Source organism: Taudactylus pleione, unplaced genomic scaffold (assembly GCF_031769625.1).
Source record: "Taudactylus pleione unplaced genomic scaffold, aTauple2 ptg000454l, whole genome shotgun sequence".
Taxonomy (NCBI): domain Eukaryota; kingdom Metazoa; phylum Chordata; class Amphibia; order Anura; family Myobatrachidae; genus Taudactylus; species Taudactylus pleione.
The window spans coordinates 4,414,684-4,442,322 of NW_028284856.1; the positions used below are offsets into that span (position 1 = coordinate 4,414,684).

Genomic DNA, 27,639 nt, shown 5'->3' on the forward strand with positions numbered 1-27,639 from the left:
TATAATATAAATTACCATCATTAATGCAAACTACAGAAAGTTAACATAAATCACTCCCATATAATTTAAAACACTTTAAATAAATATGTGATCCAAATGTATAACACTTCAAGTCATCAACAATCAATATTCTGCTACATTCCAAATATAACCCACTAAATAAATGTAAACTAACAAGTAACTACTAATCTAAATAGATAAAAAAAACATCTAAAACACTAAAGGATCCATAACAGGTTACATGTTAGCATTAAAACTATAATTGAAACTGTGTATAATGTATATACACTCTATGTTTAAAAATAGCACACAATAATCATAAAAAAATAGTTTCTGCTAAGCATTTGCTTCACTTTGGATCAATTCCAAAATTGCCTATAGCATTAAGGCTGGGTTCATCATAATGGAGTTCTGTAGTAGCATATATAATTTATAGTACACTGTGCTGCAGGAGGCTTAGAGAACAAACAGCCCATAATAGCAGATTTTGTTGGAACCTTTCCACTTCAGTCTCAGAAACGTGTCACTTGTCAATGTGCTTCACAAATTAGCTGGGTGACTTCTAATTAAGTGAAAGTGTTTAACATAGCCTCTGTATCCAGGCTATGTGAATAGATAGTACCATGTTAGACCTGACTGCTTTGCAAAGCTGTTGTAGGCACAGTAGACCTGCATACACAGAAATCCCAAGTCTTTTAATCTAATTTAGATTAAAAGACACTATCATATACTTAATTTTATATATATAAAATCAAATGTCCTTACTGACCGACTCATCAATGCCCAGCCCAAACACCTGGACCTAGAAACATGAAATCCAGGGAGTATATGCCTTCTATTATGTAGGTACCCACTAAGCAGGGATTTTTCTAAATTCGACTCTTAAGGGGGTGAAAAGGACTAAAATATTTCCTTCCCCTGTGCAGTGTCCTGACTGACTCATCTTCACTGCAGCACAATTGAATAGTCAAACACCAACTGTCACCCCAACTGCTTCCAAACATCACTGGCAGTTGGCGTGGCTCCCTATTTTAATTGTGAGGGAATGGAATGTGTTATTACAGAGGTGAGAGAGGAAAATGTGTTACAACAGCAGTGAGAGGGGAATGTGTTACTATAGAGGTGAGGGAGGGGAATGTGTTACTATACAGATGAGGGAGGGGAATGTACTACTGTAGAGCTGATGGAGGGGGATGTGTTACTATACAGATGAGGGAAGGGAATGTGTTACTGCACAGGTATGGGAATGTGTTACTACACAGGTGAGGGAGGGGGATGTGGTACTACACAGGTGAGGGAGACAATGTGTTACTACACAGCTGAGGGAGGGGAATTTGTTACTATAGAGGTGAGTGAGGGGAATATGTTACTACACAGGTAAAGCAGTGAGGGAGGGGATGCATTACTGTAGAGGTAAATTATTAATATGTTACTGGAGTGGTGAGATGAAAATGAAAACAATAAATATCTAAGGTCTACCCTGGTGAAACCAGGTACATCAGCTAGTCTATATATATATAAAAACATCACTGACGGACTCATCAACGCAAAGCCCACACCATGGACCTAGAAGCATGAAATTCGGGGAGTATACAGTATTCCTTACATGATGTAAGCACCCACTAAGCAGGGAATTTTCTAAATTTGACTCCTAAGAGGGTGAAAAGGGGTAAAATGTTTCCTCCACCTGTGCAATGTCCTGACTCACTGACTAATTGTGGCTGCAGCACAGTTCACTATTCAAATAGGGGAACCACAGCCAAATACTACCCCAAATGCTGCCAAACATCACTGGCAGTTGGTGTGGCTCCCCTATTTGAATTTTGGACTGCACTGCAGCAACACCTCTGGAGCTGCCAATAGCCGTTTGATCCTGACGTAGCTTATGAGGCAGACAACACTGCAAAAAGGAAAAATATATCTTCACAGATTTCTCAATAGCTCTTAGGCCACATGTGGGGGAGGGTAATATGTTAGTACAGATGAGAGCGATAATGTGTTACTGCACAGGTGAAGGAGGAAAATGTGTTACAACAGCAGTGAGAGGGGAATGTGTTACTATAGAGGTGAGGAAGGGAAATGTGTTACTTCAGGGGTGAATGAGGACAAAGTGTTACTACAGGTGTGATTGAGGGATAGTGTTTCTGCACAGGTGAGGGAGGTGAATGTTACAACACGAACGAGGGAGGGAAATGTGTTACTACAGAGGTGAGGGAGTGGAATGTGTTAGTAGACAGGTGAGGAAGGGTAATGTGTTACTATAGCAGTGAGGGAGAGAATGCTTTACTATAGAGGTGAAGGATTAATGTGTTACTGGAGTGATTAGATTGAAATGGAAACAGTAAATATCTAAGGTCTACCCTAGTGAAACTGGGCACATCAGCTAGTAGTAAATACTTCATGATAATGTTTAAGTACACATATGAAAGACCATAAATCAAAATAAAATCATTCCCCAACTTAACCTCATATCACAATTGTAGGTGATCGTCTATTTTGGTTGGTTTTGTTCTGTTTAACTTGAGTAGTTGAGATGAATTATGGGAATCCTAGATCCTTGTACATCACTTCTCCCTACAATCCACACTGACACTACAAATAAGATGTTTTCATTATTTCTCTCATCAGGTGCCTAAAAGTGTTGCTAGCCATTTTGTTATTGCAGCACTTATTTTTCATAGGTTTTACTGTACCAGAGAAAAGGGGGCATATCAAGCCGCTTCATACGTTACTAATTGTGGATGCTCTGATGTCACAGAATTCCTTTCCAAAAACCATACCACCCATTGGGAGCTGGATTAGGGACCTATTTTTTAAGCCAGAGACACTGTTCAGTGCTGTGGGATTTTGTTTTTAAAAAAATTACACAGTGGCCTTTTCCCTGTTAACCAATTGAATAAAAACAGACAAATCCCTGAAAGTGGGGACCTACATGTGAGTGTATCACTTCATAGCTAGAGGTCAGTTTGTGTCCTGCCTCTCCCCATGACTCTCAGGAAACAATCAACACTTCTTATTTTGCTACTGTGTGCCAGCACACTTCCTATCTACTATACAATAATGCTTTCTCATGAGAACAATTTGCTGCAAATAGCTCAGCTGAAACGGTTTGGAGCTATTCCAGATGATCGTATTTCATGCTCATTGTTTTCTAATTCTCATTTATTTTAGCTAAAAGTCATTACACTCAATAGCATGTTATCTTTTCAAACAGCTGATTTACAGCTTAAGCTGGGTACACATTTAACGATGTGTACCCAGCTGACGTGTTGGGCGACGAGACCCGGCGGGGGACCCGTCATTGGCAAGTGCATACACAATTGGCGATGCCAGGAGCGACATCGCGATGGCAGTGGCCATGTTGCATTTGGCAGCATGGCTCTCGCTGACTATGTCGCCCATTGGACCTGTATGCAGGTCCGATGGCGATGTCGCCGCTGATGCGCGCTCCCGCGCTCAGCGACATTGAGTGTACACGCTAGACGATTTTGCCGACATTTCGTCCTATCTGGCCGGAACGGACGACATATCATCTAGTGCAGGGATGGGGAACCTCAGGCCCGGGGGCCATATAAGGCCTGCAGAATCATTTGGTCTGGCCCTCTGAGCTTTTTTGTGCTAGCCTCATCTGGCTAGCAGGGTGCCTAGAATGGCACCATGCAGCCAGAATCTATGCAGCAGTGCCGCCTGGAGCGTCCATAGGACGCTTCAGACGGTCACACCGCTACCCTTACAGCTCCCCGGAGCATCCTCACAATGCTTCGGCATTGCTGCAATCACTGGCGATGGTGACCCTGCTCCCTTGTGACGTCACACGAAGGAGGCGTGGCCTGCACCAGGCCTGCAAATAATGTTATATATATCAAAATGGCCCTCAGCAGAAAAGGGTTCCGCACCCCTAGTGTGTACCGGGCTCTATATGCACAGAATGAGAAATGAACATAATGTTTACTGGACATCTTTGAGGTGCCATGGGTATTTAATTGTATTAACCGTTTAACTCCAGAGGCGGAAGACACGACAGCTAAAGTACCTCTCTCTAAAAATTACCCACATCTGTTTTTTATGCTTGTAACAGACAACATATTGTAGAAGGCGAAATATATATAAGATGCTAAATATTGACCATCACAATTACATGCGACCCCAAGTGTGACTGGATATTAATTGTTAGTTGACTCCGGTTAATAGTGGATTCCTACAATTCTGTTCTTTTTTCACCCTCTATTTCCACAGTGCCATCATATTACATGTGCTATCCAGAGAATATTGCATTGCACACATGCACATGCAGCTGAGAGGCAGCAATGCTAACCTCATGCACTAAAATGCTGTACTTGGGAATATGTATTTGTACACACACTAAATTGCTAGTACTTATATATATTTATCCTTGTGGATAATTAAAACATCTCCACTTCTGAAATTGTGTATTTGTGAATGTTGATAATAGCTGATTCTTTTAAACCAACCTAGATTTTATGTTATGTCTTCAAAAGCTTTTGGTTGTATAGGCATAGTACAATAACATCCCCAGTAGGATTTGTTATAACAGTTTTTTTTTCAACTTGTCTCTTAGGTCATCACACCGTCTACATTGGAGTTCATGTCCCTAAGAGTTACAGAAGGAGGAGACGTCACAGACGCAGCAAAACTGTCCACAAAGACAAAAAAGAGCGAGATAAATCGGATAATTATTCTGATGTTGAAAAATCTGATACTGAAAATGTAGATGACCACAGCTCCAATATCCTTAAACCTCTCAGTAAGTACAATAAACAATGTATTATTTGTATCATTTAGGTTTCAGTCCTACGACAACCTTTATTAGAGTATGAAAATTATCTGAAGCCGGGTACACACTAGACGATGTGTGTAATCAGAGGCAGCAGATGTGACTGGACGATATATCAGGTGGTCTGCAAGATCTGGTGTAAGACCGCCCAATATGACGTTCCCCTGCCATATCTACAGTAGAACCATGGTGTCGTTCCTCCAAGCTTCAGAAAAAATGACACAAAATTGTGACTTTGATAAATCACATAAACCTGTGTTTGAGGCCTAAAATTACTGTACTTCTTGAACTTATGTTCTAACAACACAAAGGATAATATGAACATAATTAATTTTTCATTTAAATAGATATTATTTTAAGAGATATATACTACACAATTAGAATATTACTTTAAAAGTATACACTTATTATTGATAATAATTATACATGATTAATACATGAATATTAGCTTAGTGTGAGCACTAGCAGCGCAAATTAAGTACAAGGATGACTGGGTATTGTATATCTATTTATGTTACTTTTTCTTTACCAATGCTTAGAAGTAAAGAATTCATGGGAATAAACCAATGCCCTTATGACCAAACTGTTCAGAAGCCTGTTGTGTTTTAGTTGTTTGGCTTTGCTATTGTGCTGTTTTCTTTGTAATCTCAAAAAGGCCTTTGATTCCTGAGAATCTAAAAACATATGACTTGCACATGCAACTGGCAGTGTATGTTTTATGTGTACCGTATTTATAATTAATAGTTATGTATATATCACCTACAGATATGTCTTATTGCATCTTTGCCGCTTGTGCGCCCAATCTCACTATTTACAGAGCGTGCGTCGCGTACCTGCGAACGGTGACGCGCGCTGTGTTCGCACCCGTGACTCCATAGGTTTGCATGGCGCGATGTGTGCACACATTTGCAGCGCAAGCGGCAAAGATGCAAGAGGACACATCTGTACATTCACATCGATGGAACTTACAATCTATTTTCCTTACATCACACATACAGAGGTTCATTTTGTCTGAAGGCAACTAGTATGTCATTAAAATGTGGTAGAAACACAGAGAACCCTGAGGAAATACACTAAAAATATGGAGAACACCTACAAAATCCACATAGATAGGGACCTAGTCGGCATTGGCGTATCTATAATGGGTGCAGGGTGCTCACAGGCTCCTGGGGCCATGTTTAATACCTCTCTGTAGTTCTAATTCCTCACTGTTAATGCTGCAACACTGAATGCTTAAACTAGTATTATTAGCTATTACCAGGTCTTTGTTTAGATATTCATTCTGTTTATTGTGTCACATTATTGGGTAAATACTTGGATTTATTGTGCTACTCTTGAACAGTTTCTTCTTATCTCCAGTTCCCAAAATGCATAGCACAGTTAAAGAACTGCTGTAGCTTTGTTTAGCGATTGTAGCTTGAAGGAACAAGTTACAAGTTGTGATTGACAGCTGCAGTATATTATTATTACTTTAGTTACTATCCGCAGCTCTAGGTAAAATAAACTGTCTTTATTTTTCAGCACGTCATATTTATCCCTGTAGCATATACTTCTGCTGCCCTGAATCGGACAATCCTACTGCAATTGTTCCTAGGCATAAATTGTTCCACTTTTGTCAATCACCATAATGTCAAGAAAGTGATGACTGTGGTGGGCGGGGGAATGGTTGGCCAAGACTGATATAAATAGCCCCAGTAAAGAGGTTATATAACCACTTCCCCACAGAGATGCAGCACGTGACACTGTATTGTGGGGTAATCACTAAATTACCACTTTTACCTCCTGATTAAAGAGCTGCTCACTGCTGTCTGGATTAAGAAAAAGCAGGGCAGATGGGAATCCCTGAAATAGTAGTGGAAAGCGAATTGTTTCTAACTAAACAAAAAAAAAGTACATCTAAACTTCTCATTTCACAACCTGATCCCCTTAAGACTATTCTATCTCAACTTCCTTCTCTCTTCCAATGTATGCTCATCTCTTCAACCTGTCCGTCTCCCCTGGCATATTCCCATCCATCCACTCATCTCAGTAATCCTAAAGAAGCCATTGCTTGACCCAAATTATCTCTCAGCTGTCCTATCTCTAGCCACCCTATGCCTCTAAACAACTTCAGCAGCTTGTGTACGAGTAGTAAACCTTTTTTATGAAGATAAAATAAATAGCAAGTCCAAATATTTGCTATTCTTGAGATATTGCCATTTTCCTCCAAAAAAAAATCTTAATTACTATATATATTAAATACGAGACGAGACCAAATGATTAGCATAGAATCGTATCATTCAGCAATATCTATTACCACATCAAATGCTAAGATAAACAAGCGGACCTCGGATTGCCAGTAAGATTCATACCATTCTGCCCACTTCACTAGGAAGTGGGCGGGATGCGGGAGAAGTGGCCACTCTTCCAGGGTGCGGAGGGGCTACACGAAAAAATCGTGAGCATCCCGCAGGTTCGGGAGAGTAAGCAAGTATACCCCCTTGTCTAAGGTTTAACCTAGAGTGGCTGTTTTTTACATGGCAGTTTCAAAATACCAAACCCTTTCTATGTTAGTCAGTTAATTAAAATCAAATGCCACAGCCTTCTTAATATTACATTTATAGTATGTATTTTGCAGTTTGCTTTAAACCAGCAATGCCAATGAACCATGTACTGCCAGTGCCTATAATAAAGGGCTAATGTGCTACAATTGTTTCTTTGATGTCTAACTTGGAAGATGATGTGGTAATAGAAAACAGGAATTATAGGATTCATTAAGCTGACCTAAAATTACTAATGTAGGTTTATTAAAAAGCAAAAAAGTATAAGTGCCATTCTATTTTTATTCAAACATCATATTTTTTTTATAAATACATTTTTTATTGAAGCGTCAAATGTCACATTTACAGACATCACAATGAACAATAATACAAATGCAATGATCACAATAGTTGTACAATAGTGCAAATGGTGTATGATATTATCCGAACAGCAAAGAGAAGAAGCAATAGGTTCTATTTACATATGGAATAATTGCCATACATAAGAAAATTAGAATAGTACAACAAATCATTGTAAGGACATAGTAGAAATCTAAATAAATAAACTAGATAGCTCGCCATCGCCCCCCCGTCCCCCCACACTCCACCGAATGTACATATAAAAAGTTATTGAAAAGAAAGATCAGTGTTGCAATCTTATCGGAGGGTCATTAGCTGCAAGTTGTAACAGATACCAGGACGAGTTCTGTAGACTATTATGGATTTGGGAACGCATAGAGGTAGAAAGTGTGTTATATAACTTTGCCATATAAGGAAGAATTTCTCAGTTTTAAGGTCTTTATTTAAAATGACTTCAACCCAATTCATTCTAAACAAGTAATGTAACTTGGCTTTAAAAAGAGAAAGTGAGGGTGGGAGGACGTTTATCCAGGTTTGTAGAATAACCTTACATGCCGCTGCACTTAATGCCAATAAAAGGCATCTGCTACCTTGAGTAATACGAATATTGGGGGCAATTATACCAAACAAGGCCCATTCTGGCATAAAGGGACATAATTAACCAAATTAGCAATAGAGTAGGCATGTACTTGAAGACAAAAACTACGAATAATGGGGCATGCCCAAAGGCAATGATACAAATCTGCTGATTGAGCGCCACATTTATAACAATTTGAATTTGGCGAGGATCCTATCAAGAAACTCCAATGGGGAGATAAATAGGCTCTATGTAAGATATTTAAAAACATTGCAGTATAAGGGGAGTAAGGCATCAATGTGTAGACTTTATCATTAGATCAAATTAAATCATCTGCTGTCAGATGAGGAAATCGGGCTAGCCAAGGTGCAAGGTTTGTAAGAGAATTATCAGGTATAAATACAGGACGAAGAAGGGTATAAGTTATGGAAATGGCATTTGTTGTCAGAGATTGGGCTTGTATGAGGGTATCCAATGGGTTATTCCAATCTAAGTCTGAAAAAACTCGTACAACTGAGCTAATATAGTGTTGCGCTTGCAGAAATGCAAGAGGGTATGCTTCTAATGTGGGATAACTCTCCCTAGATTCCCAGAACGTGAGGGGCTTTTTGGTGGATTTAATTAACAAGTGTCCCTAGATCACCCACCCCAAACATCATTTCTTAATATGTTGAATGTATGCTTTTGGGTTTTTATGTTTGGCTCACTTTTTTATTTAACTGATTCAGGTAATTTAAAAAGTATATAGAACTGATTGTGCTCATTTATTATACACAGCTCAATTTTATAACCTCCAGTTTCTCAAAGTGAAAGTTCCAGTACAACAACTGCTCTAATTACATGGATTAAATGAAGTTCTACATTGTAAAATGAGCTACTTGTAAAAATAGCAGGTTTATATGCAATAGTGTATGCTGAGTCTTCGGCACCTCACATATATATGCAATAGTGTATGCTGAGTCTTCGGCACCTCACATATATATGCAATAGTGTATGCTGAGTCTTCGGCACCTCACATATATATGCAATAGTGTATGCTGAGTCTGTGGCACCTCACATATATATGCAATAGTGTATGCTGAGTCTGTGGCACCTCACATATATATGCAATAGTGTATGCTGAGTCTGTGGCACCTCACATATATATGCAATAGTGTATGCTGAGTCTGCAGCACCTCACATATACAGTATATGCAATAGTGTATGCTGAGTATGCTTCCTCTCACATATATATGCAATAGTGTATGCTGTCTGCGGCACCTCACATACTATATATATGCAATAGTGTATGCTGAGTCTGCGGCACCTCACATATATATGCAATAGTGTATGCTGAGTCTGCGGCACCTCACATATATATGCAATAGTGTATGCTGAGTCTGCGGCACCTCACATATATATGCAATAGTGTATGCTGAGTCTGTGGCACCTCACATACTATATATATGCAATAGTGTATGCTGAGTCTGCAGCACCTCACATATACAGTATATGCAATAGTGTATGCTGAGTATGCTTCCTCTCACATATATATGTAATAGTGTATGCTGAGTCTGTGGCACCTCACATATATATGCAATAGTGTATGCTGAGTCTGCGGCACCTCACATACTATATATATGCAATAGTGTATGCTGAGTCTGCAGCACCTCACATATACAGTATATGCAATAGTGTATGCTGAGTATGCTTCCTCTCACATATATATGTAATAGTGTATGCTGAGTCTGTGGCACCTCACATATATATGCAATAGTGTATGCTGAGTCTGCGGCACCTCACATACTATATATATGCAATATAGTATGCTGAGTCTGCGGCACCTCACATATATATGCAATAGTGTATGCTGAGTCTGCGGCACCTCACATATATATGCAATAGTGTATGCTGAGTCTTCGGCACCTCACATATATATGCAATAGTGTATGCTGAGTCTTCGGCACCTCACATATATATGCAATAGTGTATGCTGAGTCTGTGGCACCTCACATATATATGCAATAGTGTATGCTGAGTCTGTGGCACCTCACATATATATGCAATAGTGTATGCTGAGTCTGTGGCACCTCACATATATATGCAATAGTGTATGCTGAGTCTGCAGCACCTCACATATACAGTATATGCAATAGTGTATGCTGAGTATGCTTCCTCTCACATATATATGCAATAGTGTATGCTGTCTGCGGCACCTCACATACTATATATATGCAATAGTGTATGCTGAGTCTGCGCACCTCACATATATATGCAATAGTGTATGCTGAGTCTGCGGCACCTCACATATATATGCAATAGTGTATGCTGAGTCTGCGGCACCTCACATATATATGCAATAGTGTATGCTGAGTCTGTGGCACCTCACATACTATATATATGCAATAGTGTATGCTGAGTCTGCAGCACCTCACATATACAGTATATGCAATAGTGTATGCTGAGTATGCTTCCTCTCACATATATATGTAATAGTGTATGCTGAGTCTGTGGCACCTCACATATATATGCAATAGTGTATGCTGAGTCTGCGGCACCTCACATACTATATATATGCAATAGTGTATGCTGAGTCTGCAGCACCTCACATATACAGTATATGCAATAGTGTATGCTGAGTATGCTTCCTCTCACATATATATGTAATAGTGTATGCTGAGTCTGTGGCACCTCACATATATATGCAATAGTGTATGCTGAGTCTGCGGCACCTCACATACTATATATATGCAATATAGTATGCTGAGTCTGCGGCACCTCACATATATATGCAATAGTGTATGCTGAGTCTGCGGCACCTCACATATATATGCAATAGTGTATGCTGAGTCTGCGGCACCTCACATATATATGCAATAGTGTATGCTGAGTCTGCGGCACCTCACATATATATGCAATAGTGTATGCTGAGTCTGCGGCACCTCACATATATATGCAATAGTGTATGCTGAGTCTGCGGCACCTCACATATATATGCAATAGTGTATGCTGAGTCTGCGGCACCTCACATATATATGCAATAGTGTATGCTGAGTCTGTGGCACCTCACATATATATGCAATAGTGTATGCTGAGTCTGTGGCACCTCACATATATATGCAATAGTGTATGCTGAGTCTGTGGCACCTCACATATATATGCAATAGTGTATGCTGAGTCTGTGGCACCTTACATACTATATATATGCAATAGTGTATGCTGAGTCTGCGGCACCTCACATATATATGCAATAGTGTATGCTGAGTCTGCGGCACCTCACATATATATGCAATAGTGTATGCTGAGTCTGCGGCACCTCACATATATATGCAATAGTGTATGCTGAGTCTGTGGCACCTCACATATATATGCAATAGTGTATGCTGAGTCTGTGGCACCTTACATACTATATATATGCAATAGTGTATGCTGAGTCTGTGGCACCTCACATACTATATATATGCAATAGTGTATGCTGAGTCTGTGGCACCTCACATACTATATATATGCAATAGTGTATGCTGAGTCTGTGGCACCTCACATACTATATATATGCAATAGTGTATGCTGAGTCTGCAGCACCTCACATATACAGTATACGCAATAGTGTATGCTGAGTATGCTTCCTCTCACATATATATGTAATAGTATATGCTGAGTCTGTGGCACCTCACATATACATACAATAGTGTATGCTGAGTCTGCGGCACCTTACATATATATGAAATAGCGTATGCCGAGTCTGCGGCACCTCACATATACATGCAATGGTGTATGCTGAGTCTGTGGCACCTTACATATATATGCAATAGCGTATGCCGAGTCTGCGGCACCTCACATATATATGCAATAGCGTATGCCGAGTCTGCGGCACCTCACATATATATGAAATAGCGTATGCCGAGTCTGCGGCACCTCACATATATATGCAATAGCGTATGCCGAGTCTGCGGCACCTCACATATATATGCAATAGTGTATGCTGAGTCTGCGGCACCTCACATATATATATGCAATAGTGTATGCTGAGTCTGTGGCACCTCACATATATATGCAATAGTGTATGCTGAGTCTGTGGCACCTTACATACTATATATATGCAATAGTGTATGCTGAGTCTGTGGCACCTCACATATATATGCAATAGTGTATGCTGAGTCTGCGGCACCTCATATACTATATATATGCAATATAGTATGCTGAGTCTGCGGCACCTCACATATATATGCAATAGTGTATGCTGAGTCTGCGGCACCTCACATATATATGCAATAGTGTATGCTGAGTCTGCGGCACCTCACATATATATGCAATAGTGTATGCTGAGTCTGTGGCACCTCACATACTATATATATGCAATAGTGTATGCTGAGTCTGCAGCACCTCACATATACAGTATATGCAATAGTGTATGCTGAGTATGCTTCCTCTCACATATATATGTAATAGTGTATGCCGAGTCTGCGGCACCTCACATATATATGCAATAGCGTATGCCGAGTCTGCGGCACCTCACATATATATGCAATAGTGTATGCTGAGTCTGCGGCACCTCACATATATATATGCAATAGTGTATGCTGAGTCTGTGGCACCTCACATATATATGCAATAGTGTATGCTGAGTCTGTGGCACCTTACATACTATATATATGCAATAGTGTATGCTGAGTCTGTGGCACCTCACATATATATGCAATAGTGTATGCTGAGTCTGCGGCACCTCACATACTATATATATGCAATATAGTATGCTGAGTCTGCGGCACCTCACATATATATGCAATAGTGTATGCTGAGTCTGCGGCACCTCACATATATATGCAATAGTGTATGCTGAGTCTGCGGCACCTCACATATATATGCAATAGTGTATGCTGAGTCTGTGGCACCTCACATACTATATATATGCAATAGTGTATGCTGAGTCTGCAGCACCTCACATATACAGTATATGCAATAGTGTATGCTGAGTATGCTTCCTCTCACATATATATGTAATAGTGTATGCTGAGTCTGTGGCACCTCACATATATATGCAATAGTGTATGCTGAGTCTGCGGCACCTCACATACTATATATATGCAATAGTGTATGCTGAGTCTGCAGCACCTCACATATACAGTATATGCAATAGTGTATGCTGAGTATGCTTCCTCTCACATATATATGTAATAGTGTATGCTGAGTCTGTGGCACCTCACATATATATGCAATAGTGTATGCTGAGTCTGCGGCACCTCACATACTATATATATGCAATATAGTATGCTGAGTCTGCGGCACCTCACATATATATGCAATAGTGTATGCTGAGTCTGCGGCACCTCACATATATATGCAATAGTGTATGCTGAGTCTGCGGCACCTCACATATATATGCAATAGTGTATGCTGAGTCTGTGGCACCTCACATATATATGCAATAGTGTATGCTGAGTCTGTGGCACCTCACATATATATGCAATAGTGTATGCTGAGTCTGTGGCACCTTACATACTATATATATGCAATAGTGTATGCTGAGTCTGTGGCACCTCACATATATATGCAATAGTGTATGCTGAGTCTGCGGCACCTCACATATATATGCAATAGTGTATGCTGAGTCTGCGGCACCTCACATATATATGCAATAGTGTATGCTGAGTCTGTGGCACCTCACATATATATGCAATAGTGTATGCTGAGTCTGTGGCACCTTACATACTATATATATGCAATAGTGTATGCTGAGTCTGTGGCACCTCACATACTATATATATGCAATAGTGTATGCTGAGTCTGTGGCACCTCACATACTATATATATGCAATAGTGTATGCTGAGTCTGTGGCACCTCACATACTATATATATGCAATAGTGTATGCTGAGTCTGTGGCACCTCACATACTATATATATGCAATAGTGTATGCTGAGTCTGCAGCACCTCACATATACAGTATATGCAATAGTGTATGCTGAGTATGCTTCCTCTCACATATATATGTAATAGTATATGCTGAGTCTGTGGCACCTCACATATACATACAATAGTGTATGCTGAGTCTGCGGCACCTTACATATATATGAAATAGCGTATGCCGAGTCTGCGGCACCTCACATATACATGCAATAGTGTATGCTGAGTCTGCGGCACCTTACATACTATATATATGCAATATATGCAATGGTGTATGCTGAGTCTGCGGCACCTTACATATATATGAAATAGCGTATGCCGAGTCTGCGGCACCTCACATATACATGCAATGGTGTATGCTGAGTCTGTGGCACCTTACATATATATGCAATAGCGTATGCCGAGTCTGCGGCACCTCACATATATATGCAATAGCGTATGCCGAGTCTGCGGCACCTCACATATATATGAAATAGCGTATGCCGAGTCTGCGGCACCTCACATATATATGCAATAGCGTATGCCGAGTCTGCGGCACCTCACATATATATGCAATAGTGTATGCTGAGTCTGCGGCACCTCACATATATATATGCAATAGTGTATGCTGAGTCTGTGGCACCTCACATATATATGCAATAGTGTATGCTGAGTCTGTGGCACCTTACATACTATATATATGCAATAGTGTATGCTGAGTCTGTGGCACCTCACATATATATGCAATAGTGTATGCTGAGTCTGCGGCACCTCATATACTATATATATGCAATATAGTATGCTGAGTCTGCGGCACCTCACATATATATGCAATAGTGTATGCTGAGTCTGCGGCACCTCACATATATATGCAATAGTGTATGCTGAGTCTGCGGCACCTCACATATATATGCAATAGTGTATGCTGAGTCTGTGGCACCTCACATACTATATATATGCAATAGTGTATGCTGAGTCTGCAGCACCTCACATATACAGTATATGCAATAGTGTATGCTGAGTATGCTTCCTCTCACATATATATGTAATAGTGTATGCCGAGTCTGCGGCACCTCACATATATATGCAATAGCGTATGCCGAGTCTGCGGCACCTCACATATATATGCAATAGTGTATGCTGAGTCTGCGGCACCTCACATATATATATGCAATAGTGTATGCTGAGTCTGTGGCACCTCACATATATATGCAATAGTGTATGCTGAGTCTGTGGCACCTTACATACTATATATATGCAATAGTGTATGCTGAGTCTGTGGCACCTCACATATATATGCAATAGTGTATGCTGAGTCTGCGGCACCTCACATACTATATATATGCAATATAGTATGCTGAGTCTGCGGCACCTCACATATATATGCAATAGTGTATGCTGAGTCTGCGGCACCTCACATATATATGCAATAGTGTATGCTGAGTCTGCGGCACCTCACATATATATGCAATAGTGTATGCTGAGTCTGTGGCACCTCACATACTATATATATGCAATAGTGTATGCTGAGTCTGCAGCACCTCACATATACAGTATATGCAATAGTGTATGCTGAGTATGCTTCCTCTCACATATATATGTAATAGTGTATGCTGAGTCTGTGGCACCTCACATATATATGCAATAGTGTATGCTGAGTCTGCGGCACCTCACATACTATATATATGCAATAGTGTATGCTGAGTCTGCAGCACCTCACATATACAGTATATGCAATAGTGTATGCTGAGTATGCTTCCTCTCACATATATATGTAATAGTGTATGCTGAGTCTGTGGCACCTCACATATATATGCAATAGTGTATGCTGAGTCTGCGGCACCTCACATACTATATATATGCAATATAGTATGCTGAGTCTGCGGCACCTCACATATATATGCAATAGTGTATGCTGAGTCTGCGGCACCTCACATATATATGCAATAGTGTATGCTGAGTCTGCGGCACCTCACATATATATGCAATAGTGTATGCTGAGTCTGTGGCACCTCACATATATATGCAATAGTGTATGCTGAGTCTGTGGCACCTCACATATATATGCAATAGTGTATGCTGAGTCTGTGGCACCTTACATACTATATATATGCAATAGTGTATGCTGAGTCTGTGGCACCTCACATATATATGCAATAGTGTATGCTGAGTCTGCGGCACCTCACATATATATGCAATAGTGTATGCTGAGTCTGCGGCACCTCACATATATATGCAATAGTGTATGCTGAGTCTGTGGCACCTCACATATATATGCAATAGTGTATGCTGAGTCTGTGGCACCTTACATACTATATATATGCAATAGTGTATGCTGAGTCTGTGGCACCTCACATACTATATATATGCAATAGTGTATGCTGAGTCTGTGGCACCTCACATACTATATATATGCAATAGTGTATGCTGAGTCTGTGGCACCTCACATACTATATATATGCAATAGTGTATGCTGAGTCTGTGGCACCTCACATACTATATATATGCAATAGTGTATGCTGAGTCTGCAGCACCTCACATATACAGTATATGCAATAGTGTATGCTGAGTATGCTTCCTCTCACATATATATGTAATAGTATATGCTGAGTCTGTGGCACCTCACATATACATACAATAGTGTATGCTGAGTCTGCGGCACCTTACATATATATGAAATAGCGTATGCCGAGTCTGCGGCACCTCACATATACATGCAATAGTGTATGCTGAGTCTGCGGCACCTTACATACTATATATATGCAATATATGCAATGGTGTATGCTGAGTCTGTGGCACCTTACATATATATGCAATAGCGTATGCCGAGTCTGCGGCACCTCACATATATATGCAATAGCGTATGCCGAGTCTGCGGCACCTCACATATATATGAAATAGCGTATGCCGAGTCTGCGGCACCTCACATATATATGCAATAGCGTATGCCGAGTCTGCGGCACCTCACATATATATGCAATAGTGTATGCTGAGTCTGCGGCACCTCACATATATATATGCAATAGTGTATGCTGAGTCTGTGGCACCTCACATATATATGCAATAGTGTATGCTGAGTCTGTGGCACCTTACATACTATATATATGCAATAGTGTATGCTGAGTCTGTGGCACCTCACATATATATGCAATAGTGTATGCTGAGTCTGCGGCACCTCACATACTATATATATGCAATATAGTATGCTGAGTCTGCGGCACCTCACATATATATGCAATAGTGTATGCTGAGTCTGCGGCACCTCACATATATATGCAATAGTGTATGCTGAGTCTGCGGCACCTCACATATATATGCAATAGTGTATGCTGAGTCTGTGGCACCTCACATACTATATATATGCAATAGTGTATGCTGAGTCTGCAGCACCTCACATATACAGTATATGCAATAGTGTATGCTGAGTATGCTTCCTCTCACATATATATGTAATAGTGTATGCTGAGTCTGTGGCACCTCACATATATATGCAATAGTGTATGCTGAGTCTGCGGCACCTCACATACTATATATATGCAATAGTGTATGCTGAGTCTGCAGCACCTCACATATACAGTATATGCAATAGTGTATGCTGAGTATGCTTCCTCTCACATATATATGTAATAGTGTATGCTGAGTCTGTGGCACCTCACATATATATGCAATAGTGTATGCTGAGTCTGCGGCACCTCACATACTATATATATGCAATATAGTATGCTGAGTCTGCGGCACCTCACATATATATGCAATAGTGTATGCTGAGTCTGCGGCACCTCACATATATATGCAATAGTGTATGCTGAGTCTGCGGCACCTCACATATATATGCAATAGTGTATGCTGAGTCTGTGGCACCTCACATATATATGCAATAGTGTATGCTGAGTCTGTGGCACCTCACATATATATGCAATAGTGTATGCTGAGTCTGTGGCACCTTACATACTATATATATGCAATAGTGTATGCTGAGTCTGTGGCACCTCACATATATATGCAATAGTGTATGCTGAGTCTGCGGCACCTCACATATATATGCAATAGTGTATGCTGAGTCTGCGGCACCTCACATATATATGCAATAGTGTATGCTGAGTCTGTGGCACCTCACATATATATGCAATAGTGTATGCTGAGTCTGTGGCACCTTACATACTATATATATGCAATAGTGTATGCTGAGTCTGTGGCACCTCACATACTATATATATGCAATAGTGTATGCTGAGTCTGTGGCACCTCACATACTATATATATGCAATAGTGTATGCTGAGTCTGTGGCACCTCACATACTATATATATGCAATAGTGTATGCTGAGTCTGTGGCACCTCACATACTATATATATGCAATAGTGTATGCTGAGTCTGCAGCACCTCACATATACAGTATATGCAATAGTGTATGCTGAGTATGCTTCCTCTCACATATATATGTAATAGTATATGCTGAGTCTGTGGCACCTCACATATACATACAATAGTGTATGCTGAGTCTGCGGCACCTTACATATATATGAAATAGCGTATGCCGAGTCTGCGGCACCTCACATATACATGCAATAGTGTATGCTGAGTCTGCGGCACCTTACATACTATATATATGCAATATATGCAATGGTGTATGCTGAGTCTGTGGCACCTTACATATATATGCAATAGCGTATGCCGAGTCTGCGGCACCTCACATATATATGCAATAGCGTATGCCGAGTCTGCGGCACCTCACATATATATGAAATAGCGTATGCCGAGTCTGCGGCACCTCACATATATATGCAATAGCGTATGCTGAGTCTGCGGCACCTCACATATATATATGCAATAGTGTATGCTGAGTCTGTGGCACCTCACATATATATGCAATAGTGTATGCTGAGTCTGTGGCACCTTACATACTATATATATGCAATAGTGTATGCTGAGTCTGTGGCACCTCACATATATATGCAATAGTGTATGCTGAGTCTGCGGCACCTCACATACTATATATATGCAATATAGTATGCTGAGTCTGCGGCACCTCACATATATATGCAATAGTGTATGCTGAGTCTGCGGCACCTCACATATATATGCAATAGTGTATGCTGAGTCTGCGGCACCTCACATATATATGCAATAGTGTATGCTGAGTCTGTGGCACCTCACATATATATGCAATAGTGTATGCTGAGTCTGTGGCACCTTACATACTATATATATGCAATAGTGTATGCTGAGTCTGTGGCACCTCACATACTATATATATGCAATAGTGTATGCTGAGTCTGTGGCACCTCACATATATATGCAATAGTGTATGCTGAGTCTGTGGCACCTTACATACTATATATATGCAATAGTGTATGCTGAGTCTGTGGCACCTCACATATATATGCAATAGTGTATGCTGAGTCTGCGGCACCTCACATACTATATATATGCAATATAGTATGCTGAGTCTGCGGCACCTCACATATATATGCAATAGTGTATGCTGAGTCTGCGGCACCTCACATATATATGCAATAGTGTATGCTGAGTCTGCGGCACCTCACATATATATGCAATAGTGTATGCTGAGTCTGTGGCACCTCACATACTATATATATGCAATAGTGTATGCTGAGTCTGCAGCACCTCACATATACAGTATATGCAATAGTGTATGCTGAGTATGCTTCCTCTCACATATATATGTAATAGTGTATGCTGAGTCTGTGGCACCTCACATATATATGCAATAGTGTATGCTGAGTCTGCGGCACCTCACATACTATATATATGCAATAGTGTATGCTGAGTCTGCAGCACCTCACATATACAGTATATGCAATAGTGTATGCTGAGTATGCTTCCTCTCACATATATATGTAATAGTGTATGCTGAGTCTGTGGCACCTCACATATATATGCAATAGTGTATGCTGAGTCTGCGGCACCTCACATACTATATATATGCAATATAGTATGCTGAGTCTGCGGCACCTCACATATATATGCAATAGTGTATGCTGAGTCTGCGGCACCTCACATATATATGCAATAGTGTATGCTGAGTCTGCGGCACCTCACATATATATGCAATAGTGTATGCTGAGTCTGTGGCACCTCACATATATATGCAATAGTGTATGCTGAGTCTGTGGCACCTCACATATATATGCAATAGTGTATGCTGAGTCTGTGGCACCTTACATACTATATATATGCAATAGTGTATGCTGAGTCTGTGGCACCTCACATATATATGCAATAGTGTATGCTGAGTCTGCGGCACCTCACATATATATGCAATAGTGTATGCTGAGTCTGCGGCACCTCACATATATATGCAATAGTGTATGCTGAGTCTGTGGCACCTCACATATATATGCAATAGTGTATGCTGAGTCTGTGGCACCTTACATACTATATATATGCAATAGTGTATGCTGAGTCTGTGGCACCTCACATACTATATATATGCAATAGTGTATGCTGAGTCTGTGGCACCTCACATACTATATATATGCAATAGTGTATGCTGAGTCTGTGGCACCTCACATACTATATATATGCAATAGTGTATGCTGAGTCTGTGGCACCTCACATACTATATATATGCAATAGTGTATGCTGAGTCTGCAGCACCTCACATATACAGTATATGCAATAGTGTATGCTGAGTATGCTTCCTCTCACATATATATGTAATAGTATATGCTGAGTCTGTGGCACCTCACATATACATACAATAGTGTATGCTGAGTCTGCGGCACCTTACATATATATGAAATAGCGTATGCCGAGTCTGCGGCACCTCACATATACATGCAATAGTGTATGCTGAGTCTGCGGCACCTTACATACTATATATATGCAATATATGCAATGGTGTATGCTGAGTCTGTGGCACCTTACATATATATGCAATAGCGTATGCCGAGTCTGCGGCACCTCACATATATATGCAATAGCGTATGCCGAGTCTGCGGCACCTCACATATATATGAAATAGCGTATGCCGAGTCTGCGGCACCTCACATATATATGCAATAGCGTATGCTGAGTCTGCGGCACCTCACATATATATATGCAATAGTGTATGCTGAGTCTGTGGCACCTCACATATATATGCAATAGTGTATGCTGAGTCTGTGGCACCTTACATACTATATATATGCAATAGTGTATGCTGAGTCTGTGGCACCTCACATATATATGCAATAGTGTATGCTGAGTCTGCGGCACCTCACATACTATATATATGCAATATAGTATGCTGAGTCTGCGGCACCTCACATATATATGCAATAGTGTATGCTGAGTCTGCGGCACCTCACATATATATGCAATAGTGTATGCTGAGTCTGCGGCACCTCACATATATATGCAATAGTGTATGCTGAGTCTGTGGCACCTCACATATATATGCAATAGTGTATGCTGAGTCTGTGGCACCTTACATACTATATATATGCAATAGTGTATGCTGAGTCTGTGGCACCTCACATACTATATATATGCAATAGTGTATGCTGAGTCTGTGGCACCTCACATACTATATATATGCAATAGTGTATGCTGAGTCTGTGGCACCTCACATACTATATATATGCAATAGTGTATGCTGAGTCTGCAGCACCTCACATATACAGTATATGCAATAGTGTATGCTGAGTATGCTTCCTCTCACATATATATGTAATAGTATATGCTGAGTCTGTGGCACCTCACATATACATACAATAGTGTATGCTGAGTCTGCGGCACCTTACATATATATGAAATAGCGTATGCCGAGTCTGCGGCACCTCACATATACATGCAATAGTGTATGCTGAGTCTGCGGCACCTTACATACTATATATATGCAATATATGCAATGATGTATGCTGAGTCTGTGGCACCTTACATATATATGCAATAGCGTATGCCGAGTCTGCGGCACCTCACATATATATGCAATAGCGTATGCCGAGTCTGCGGCACCTCACATATATATGAAATAGCGTATGCCGAGTCTGCGGCACCTCACATATATATGCAATAGCGTATGCCGAGTCTGCGGCACCTCACATATATATGCAATAGTGTATACTGAGTCTGCAGCACCTCACATATACAGTATATGCAATAGTGTATGCTAAGTATGCTTCCTCTCACATATATATGTAATATATGCTGAGTCTGTGGCACCTCACATATATATGCAATAGTGTATGCTGTCTGCGGCACCTCACATACTATATATATGCAATAGTGTATGCTGAGTCTGCGGCACCTCACATATGTATGCAATAGTGTATGCTGAGTCTGCGGCACCTCACATATATATGCAATAGTGTATGCTGAGTCTGTGGCACCTTACATATATATGCAATAGTGTATGCTGAGTCTGTGGCACCTCACATACTATATATATATGCAATAGTGTATGCTGAGTCTGCGGCACCTCACATATACAGTATATGCAATAGTATCTGCTGAGTATGCTTCCTCTCACATATATATGTAATAGTGTATGCTGAGTCTGTGGCACCTCACATATATATGCAATAGTGTATGCTGAGTCTGTGGCACCTCACATACTATATATATGCAATAGTGTATGCTGAGTCTGCGGCACCTCACATATATATGCAATAGTGTATGCTGAGTCTGCGGCACCTCACATATATATGCAATAGTGTATGCTGAGTCTGCGGCACCTCACATATATATGCAATAGTGTATGCTGAGTCTGCGGCACCTCACATATATATTTAATAGTGTATGCTGAGTCTGCGGCACCTCACATATATATGCAATAGTGTACGCTGAGTCTGTGGCACCTTACATATATATGCAATAGTGTATGCTGAGTCTGTGGCACCTCACATACTATATATATGCAATAGTGTATGCTGAGTCTGCAGCACCTCAGATATATATGCAATAGTGTATGCTGAGTATGCTTCCTCTCACATATATATGTAATAGTGTATGCCGAGTCTGCAGCACCTCACATATATATGTAATAGCGTATGCCGAGTCTGCAGCACCTCACATATATATGCAATAGTGTATGCTGAGTCTGCGGCACCTTACATACTATATATATGCAATATATGCAATGATGTATACTGAGTCTGCAGCACCTCACATATACAGTATATGCAATAGTGTATGCTGAGTATGCTTCCTCTCACATATATATGTAATGTATGCTGAGTCTGTGGCACCTCACATATATATGCAATAGTGTATGCTGTCTGCGGCACCTCACATACTATATATATGCAATAGTGTATGCTGAGTCTGCGGCACCTCACATATACAGTATATGCAATAGTGTATGCTGAGTATGCTTCCTCTCACATATATATGGAATAGTGTATGCTGAGTCTGTGGCACCTCACATATATATGCAATAGTGTATGCTGTCTGCGGCACCTCACATATATATGCAATAGTGTATGCTGAGTCTGCGGCACCTCACATATATATGCAATAGTGTATGCTGAGTCTGTGGCACCTCACATATATATGCAATAGTGTATGCTGAGTCTGCGGCACCTCACATATATATGCAGTAGTGTATGCTGAGTCTGTGGCACCTTACATATATATGCAATAGTGTATGCTGAGTCTGCAGCACCTCACATATACAGTATATGCAATAGTGTATGCTGAGTCTGTGGCACCTTACATACTATATATATGGAATAGTGTATGCTGAGTCCGTGGCACCTCACATATATATGCAATAGTGTATGCTGAGTCTGTGGTACCCCACATACTATATATATGCAATAGTGTATGCTGAGTCTGCGGCACCTCACATATATATGCAATAGTGTATGCTGAGTCTGCAGCACCTCACATATACAGTATATGCAATAGTGTATGCTGAGTATGCTTCCTCTCACATATATATGGAATAGTGTATGCTGAGTCTGTGGCAACTCACATATATATGCAATAGTGTATGCTGTCTGCGGCACCTCACATATATATGCAATAGTGTATGCTGAGTCTGCGGCACCTCACATATATATGCAATAGTGTATGCTGAGTCTGTGGCACCTCACATATATATGCAATAGTGTATGCTGTCTGCGGCACCTCACATACTATATATATGCAATAGTGTATGCTGAGTCTGCGGCACCTCACATATATATGCAATAGTGTATGCTGAGTCTGCGGCACCTCACATATATATGCAGTAGTGTATGCTGAGTCTGTGGCACCTTACATATATATGCAATAGTGTATGCTGTCTGCGGCACCTCACATACTATATATATGCAATAGTGTATGCTGAGTCTGCGGCACCTCACATATATATGCAATAGTGTATGCTGAGTCTGCGGCACCTCACATATATATGCAGTAGTGTATGCTGAGTCTGTGGCACCTTACATATATATGCAATAGTGTATGCTGAGTCTGCAGCACCTCACATATACAGTATATGCAATAGTGTATGCTGAGTATGCTTCCTCTCACATATATATGGAATAGTGTATGCTGAGTCTGTGGCACCTCACATATATATGCAATAGTGTATGCTGAGTCTGTGGTACCCCACATACTATATATATGCAATAGTGTATGCTGAGTATGCAGCACCTCACATATACAGTGTATGCAATAGTGTATGCTGAGTCAGAGGCATCTCACATATATATGCAATAGTGTATGCTGAGTCTGCGGCACCTCACATATATATGCAATAGTGTATGCTGAGTCTGCAGCACCTCACATATACAGTATATGCAATAGTGTATGCTGAGTCTGCGGCACCTCACATATATATGCAATAGTACATGCTGAGTCAAAGGTATCTTATGTTTATATACAATAGTGCACAGGTTCTCAAACTCGGTCCTCAGGACCCCAAACAGTGCATGTTTTCCATGTCTCCTCACAGAATCGCAAGTGAAATTATTAGCTCCATCTGTGGATCTGTTAAAATGTGTCAGTGAGTAATGACTACACTTGTGCACCTACTGGGTGGCCTGGAAAACGTGTTCTGTGTGGGGTCCTGAGGACCGAGTTTGAGAACCACTGCAATAGTGTACGCTGAGTCAAAGGCATCTTATGTTTATATGCGATAGCATATGCTGAGTCAGAGGCATCTCACATTTATATGCGATAGCTTATGCTGAGTCTGTGGCATCTCGCATTTACTGTGTATACAAAAATGTATGCTAAGTCAGAGGCATCTCATATTTATATGCAATAGCGTACGCTGAGTCAGAGGCATCTCACATTTATATTCAATAGCGTACGCTGAGTCAGAGGCATCTCACATTTATATTCAATAGCGTACGCTGAGTCAGAGGCATCTCACATTTATATGTAATAGCGTACGCTGAGTCAGAGGCATCTCACATTTATATACAATAGCGTACGCTGAGTCAGAGGCATCTCACATTTATATGCAATAGCGTACGCTGAGTCAGAGGCATCTCACATTTATATACAATAGCGTACGCTGAGTCAGAGGCATCTCACATTTATATGCAATAGCGTACGCTGAGTCAGAGGCATCTCACATTTATATGCAATAGCGTACGCTGAGTCAGAGGCATCTCACATTTATATTCAATAGCGTACACTGAGTCAGAGGCATCTCACATTTATATGCAATAGCGTACGCTGAGTCAGAGGCATCTCACATTTATATGCAATAGCGTACGCTGAGTCAGAGGCATCTCACATTTATATGCAATAGCGTACGCTGAGTCAGAGGCATCTCACATTTATATGTAATAACGTATGTCATCCGTGTTTACATACTTTTATTACTGTTAGAAAACACTTTAGTTTTAATGCCTGTGACTAAATCCTTTATTAATTACTATATCCTGTTTTTTCGAAATGTGTAAATTATATTTATAAAGAGAATGTGAAATGTTCGATGAAATACGAAGATGAAACCTGCATTGGCAAAATTAGATTGCCTGAGAAGAGTGTGTTTTGTAAAACAGTGATGTTGAGTAACTAGCAAATGTACCATCACATTATAGCCAGTATGCAGGAACTGAAAAAATAAGACATTACACGGTAACGGCCTACCGTCCTTGATCTATGCTCTCTCCTTCATTTTATTCTGCACAACATTGCTTTGTATGTAATTTAGAGACAATGCTACATCATTTTTATGATGAGTATACCCATATAGCTTACATGTTATTTGCAAATAACCAATACATTATTTAGGACTTAAGAGTAAGATCTATAGGTACTTAACCAATTATATATTGCATGACCCAGTTATATGTTTGAGTCACTAAAACAGCTTTATCAGAAAGATCTGTGACCTATTTGTGTCACTTACCTTTTCCTCTTGATTTACTGTATGTTGTACAGTAGACAACACTATGATCATGACGCACTGTGAAAAACACAAGCTGGGGACGGGAGGAAACAGGATGGAGATTGTGAGTGATAGGTTATTTGATGAGAGCCAGATCTGAGGATGTTACAAGTAGAGGCCCTGCAGGGGAAACTGATAGAGAAAATAGGTTAATAAGCATTTTGTCTGCATCAAATGTATTTCTCTCATGCTGTTGAGAAAATCCTGTAAAATATTATGTAGCCATCACCTATTAACAACTATGCTTCCTTCATGTACAGTACAATACAGTGTTGCTCGAATTCCCATCCATTACTTTGACATTCTACAATGTGTCACACAAGAGCCAAGACAATGCAAATGTCGCTTTTAACATTTTAACACCCAAAATCCAGCTTTTCCCTTGAAAGTAAATTCCTCATAATCTTATTTACAAAGTTAGAATTTAACAATAGTCTTCTTTCATGGTTTCAGCTTATATAGTGGTTTACCCAGAAACTGTGGTAACAAGTTTGAGCCAGTTGCAAGGACGGTTTCTTGGCTGCATTGCAACATAATACCATAGGCTTCAAGAGTTCATAGGAAAGGTCATTAGGGTGACAGAGATGTCTAGGATATTTGAATAGAAACTCTATTTAAAGGGAACCAATATATTAGAATAAATATGAGATTTTTGGTTACGAGTACTTTACTCCTAATTTGGTAACTATCCTGTCATGGCTTGGTTCTTTGACATATTTTTAAATCAGTGTATATACCTCACAAAGCTGCCTCGGGGCAAATGGTACAAATGGCTCCAAGCTCTCTCGTCCCTCATTATCTAAGTCACGGATGAGGAACCTCCTGCCCGGGGGCCTTATAAGGCCCTCTGAATCATTTGGTCAGGCCCTCTGAGCTTTTTTCTGCCAGCCTCATCTGGCTAGCAGGGTACCTAGAATGGCACCCTGCAGCCAGAATCTATGCAGCGGTGCCGCCTGGTTCGCCCTAAAGGCACTTCAGACTGTCACACCACTGCCCTTACAGCTCCCTGGAGCATCCTCAGGATGCTCTGGGCATTACTGTAATCACCAGCGATTGTGGCCCTGCCCCCCCGTGTGATGTTACGCTGAGGGGACGTGGCCTGCAACGGGTCCGCAAATAATCTTATATATATCAAAATGGCCCTCGGCAGAAAAAAGTTCCCCACCCCTGATCTAAGGGTAGCCAT

General features: G+C 40.5%; 1 protein-coding gene across 3 annotated transcripts in view; it reads left to right on the forward strand.

The window, feature by feature from the left end:
- Window positions 1–27,639, forward strand: part of SLC4A4 (solute carrier family 4 member 4) — a 309,463-nt gene that overhangs the window by 103,110 nt on the left and 178,714 nt on the right. For all 3 annotated transcript variants that reach the window (XM_088448350.1, XM_088448352.1, XM_088448351.1), the window contains exon 3: window positions 4,580–4,765. In XM_088448350.1, coding sequence (XP_088304476.1) covers window positions 4,580–4,765 — 186 coding nt within the window. The remainder of the gene's footprint in view (window positions 1–4,579; window positions 4,766–27,639) is intronic.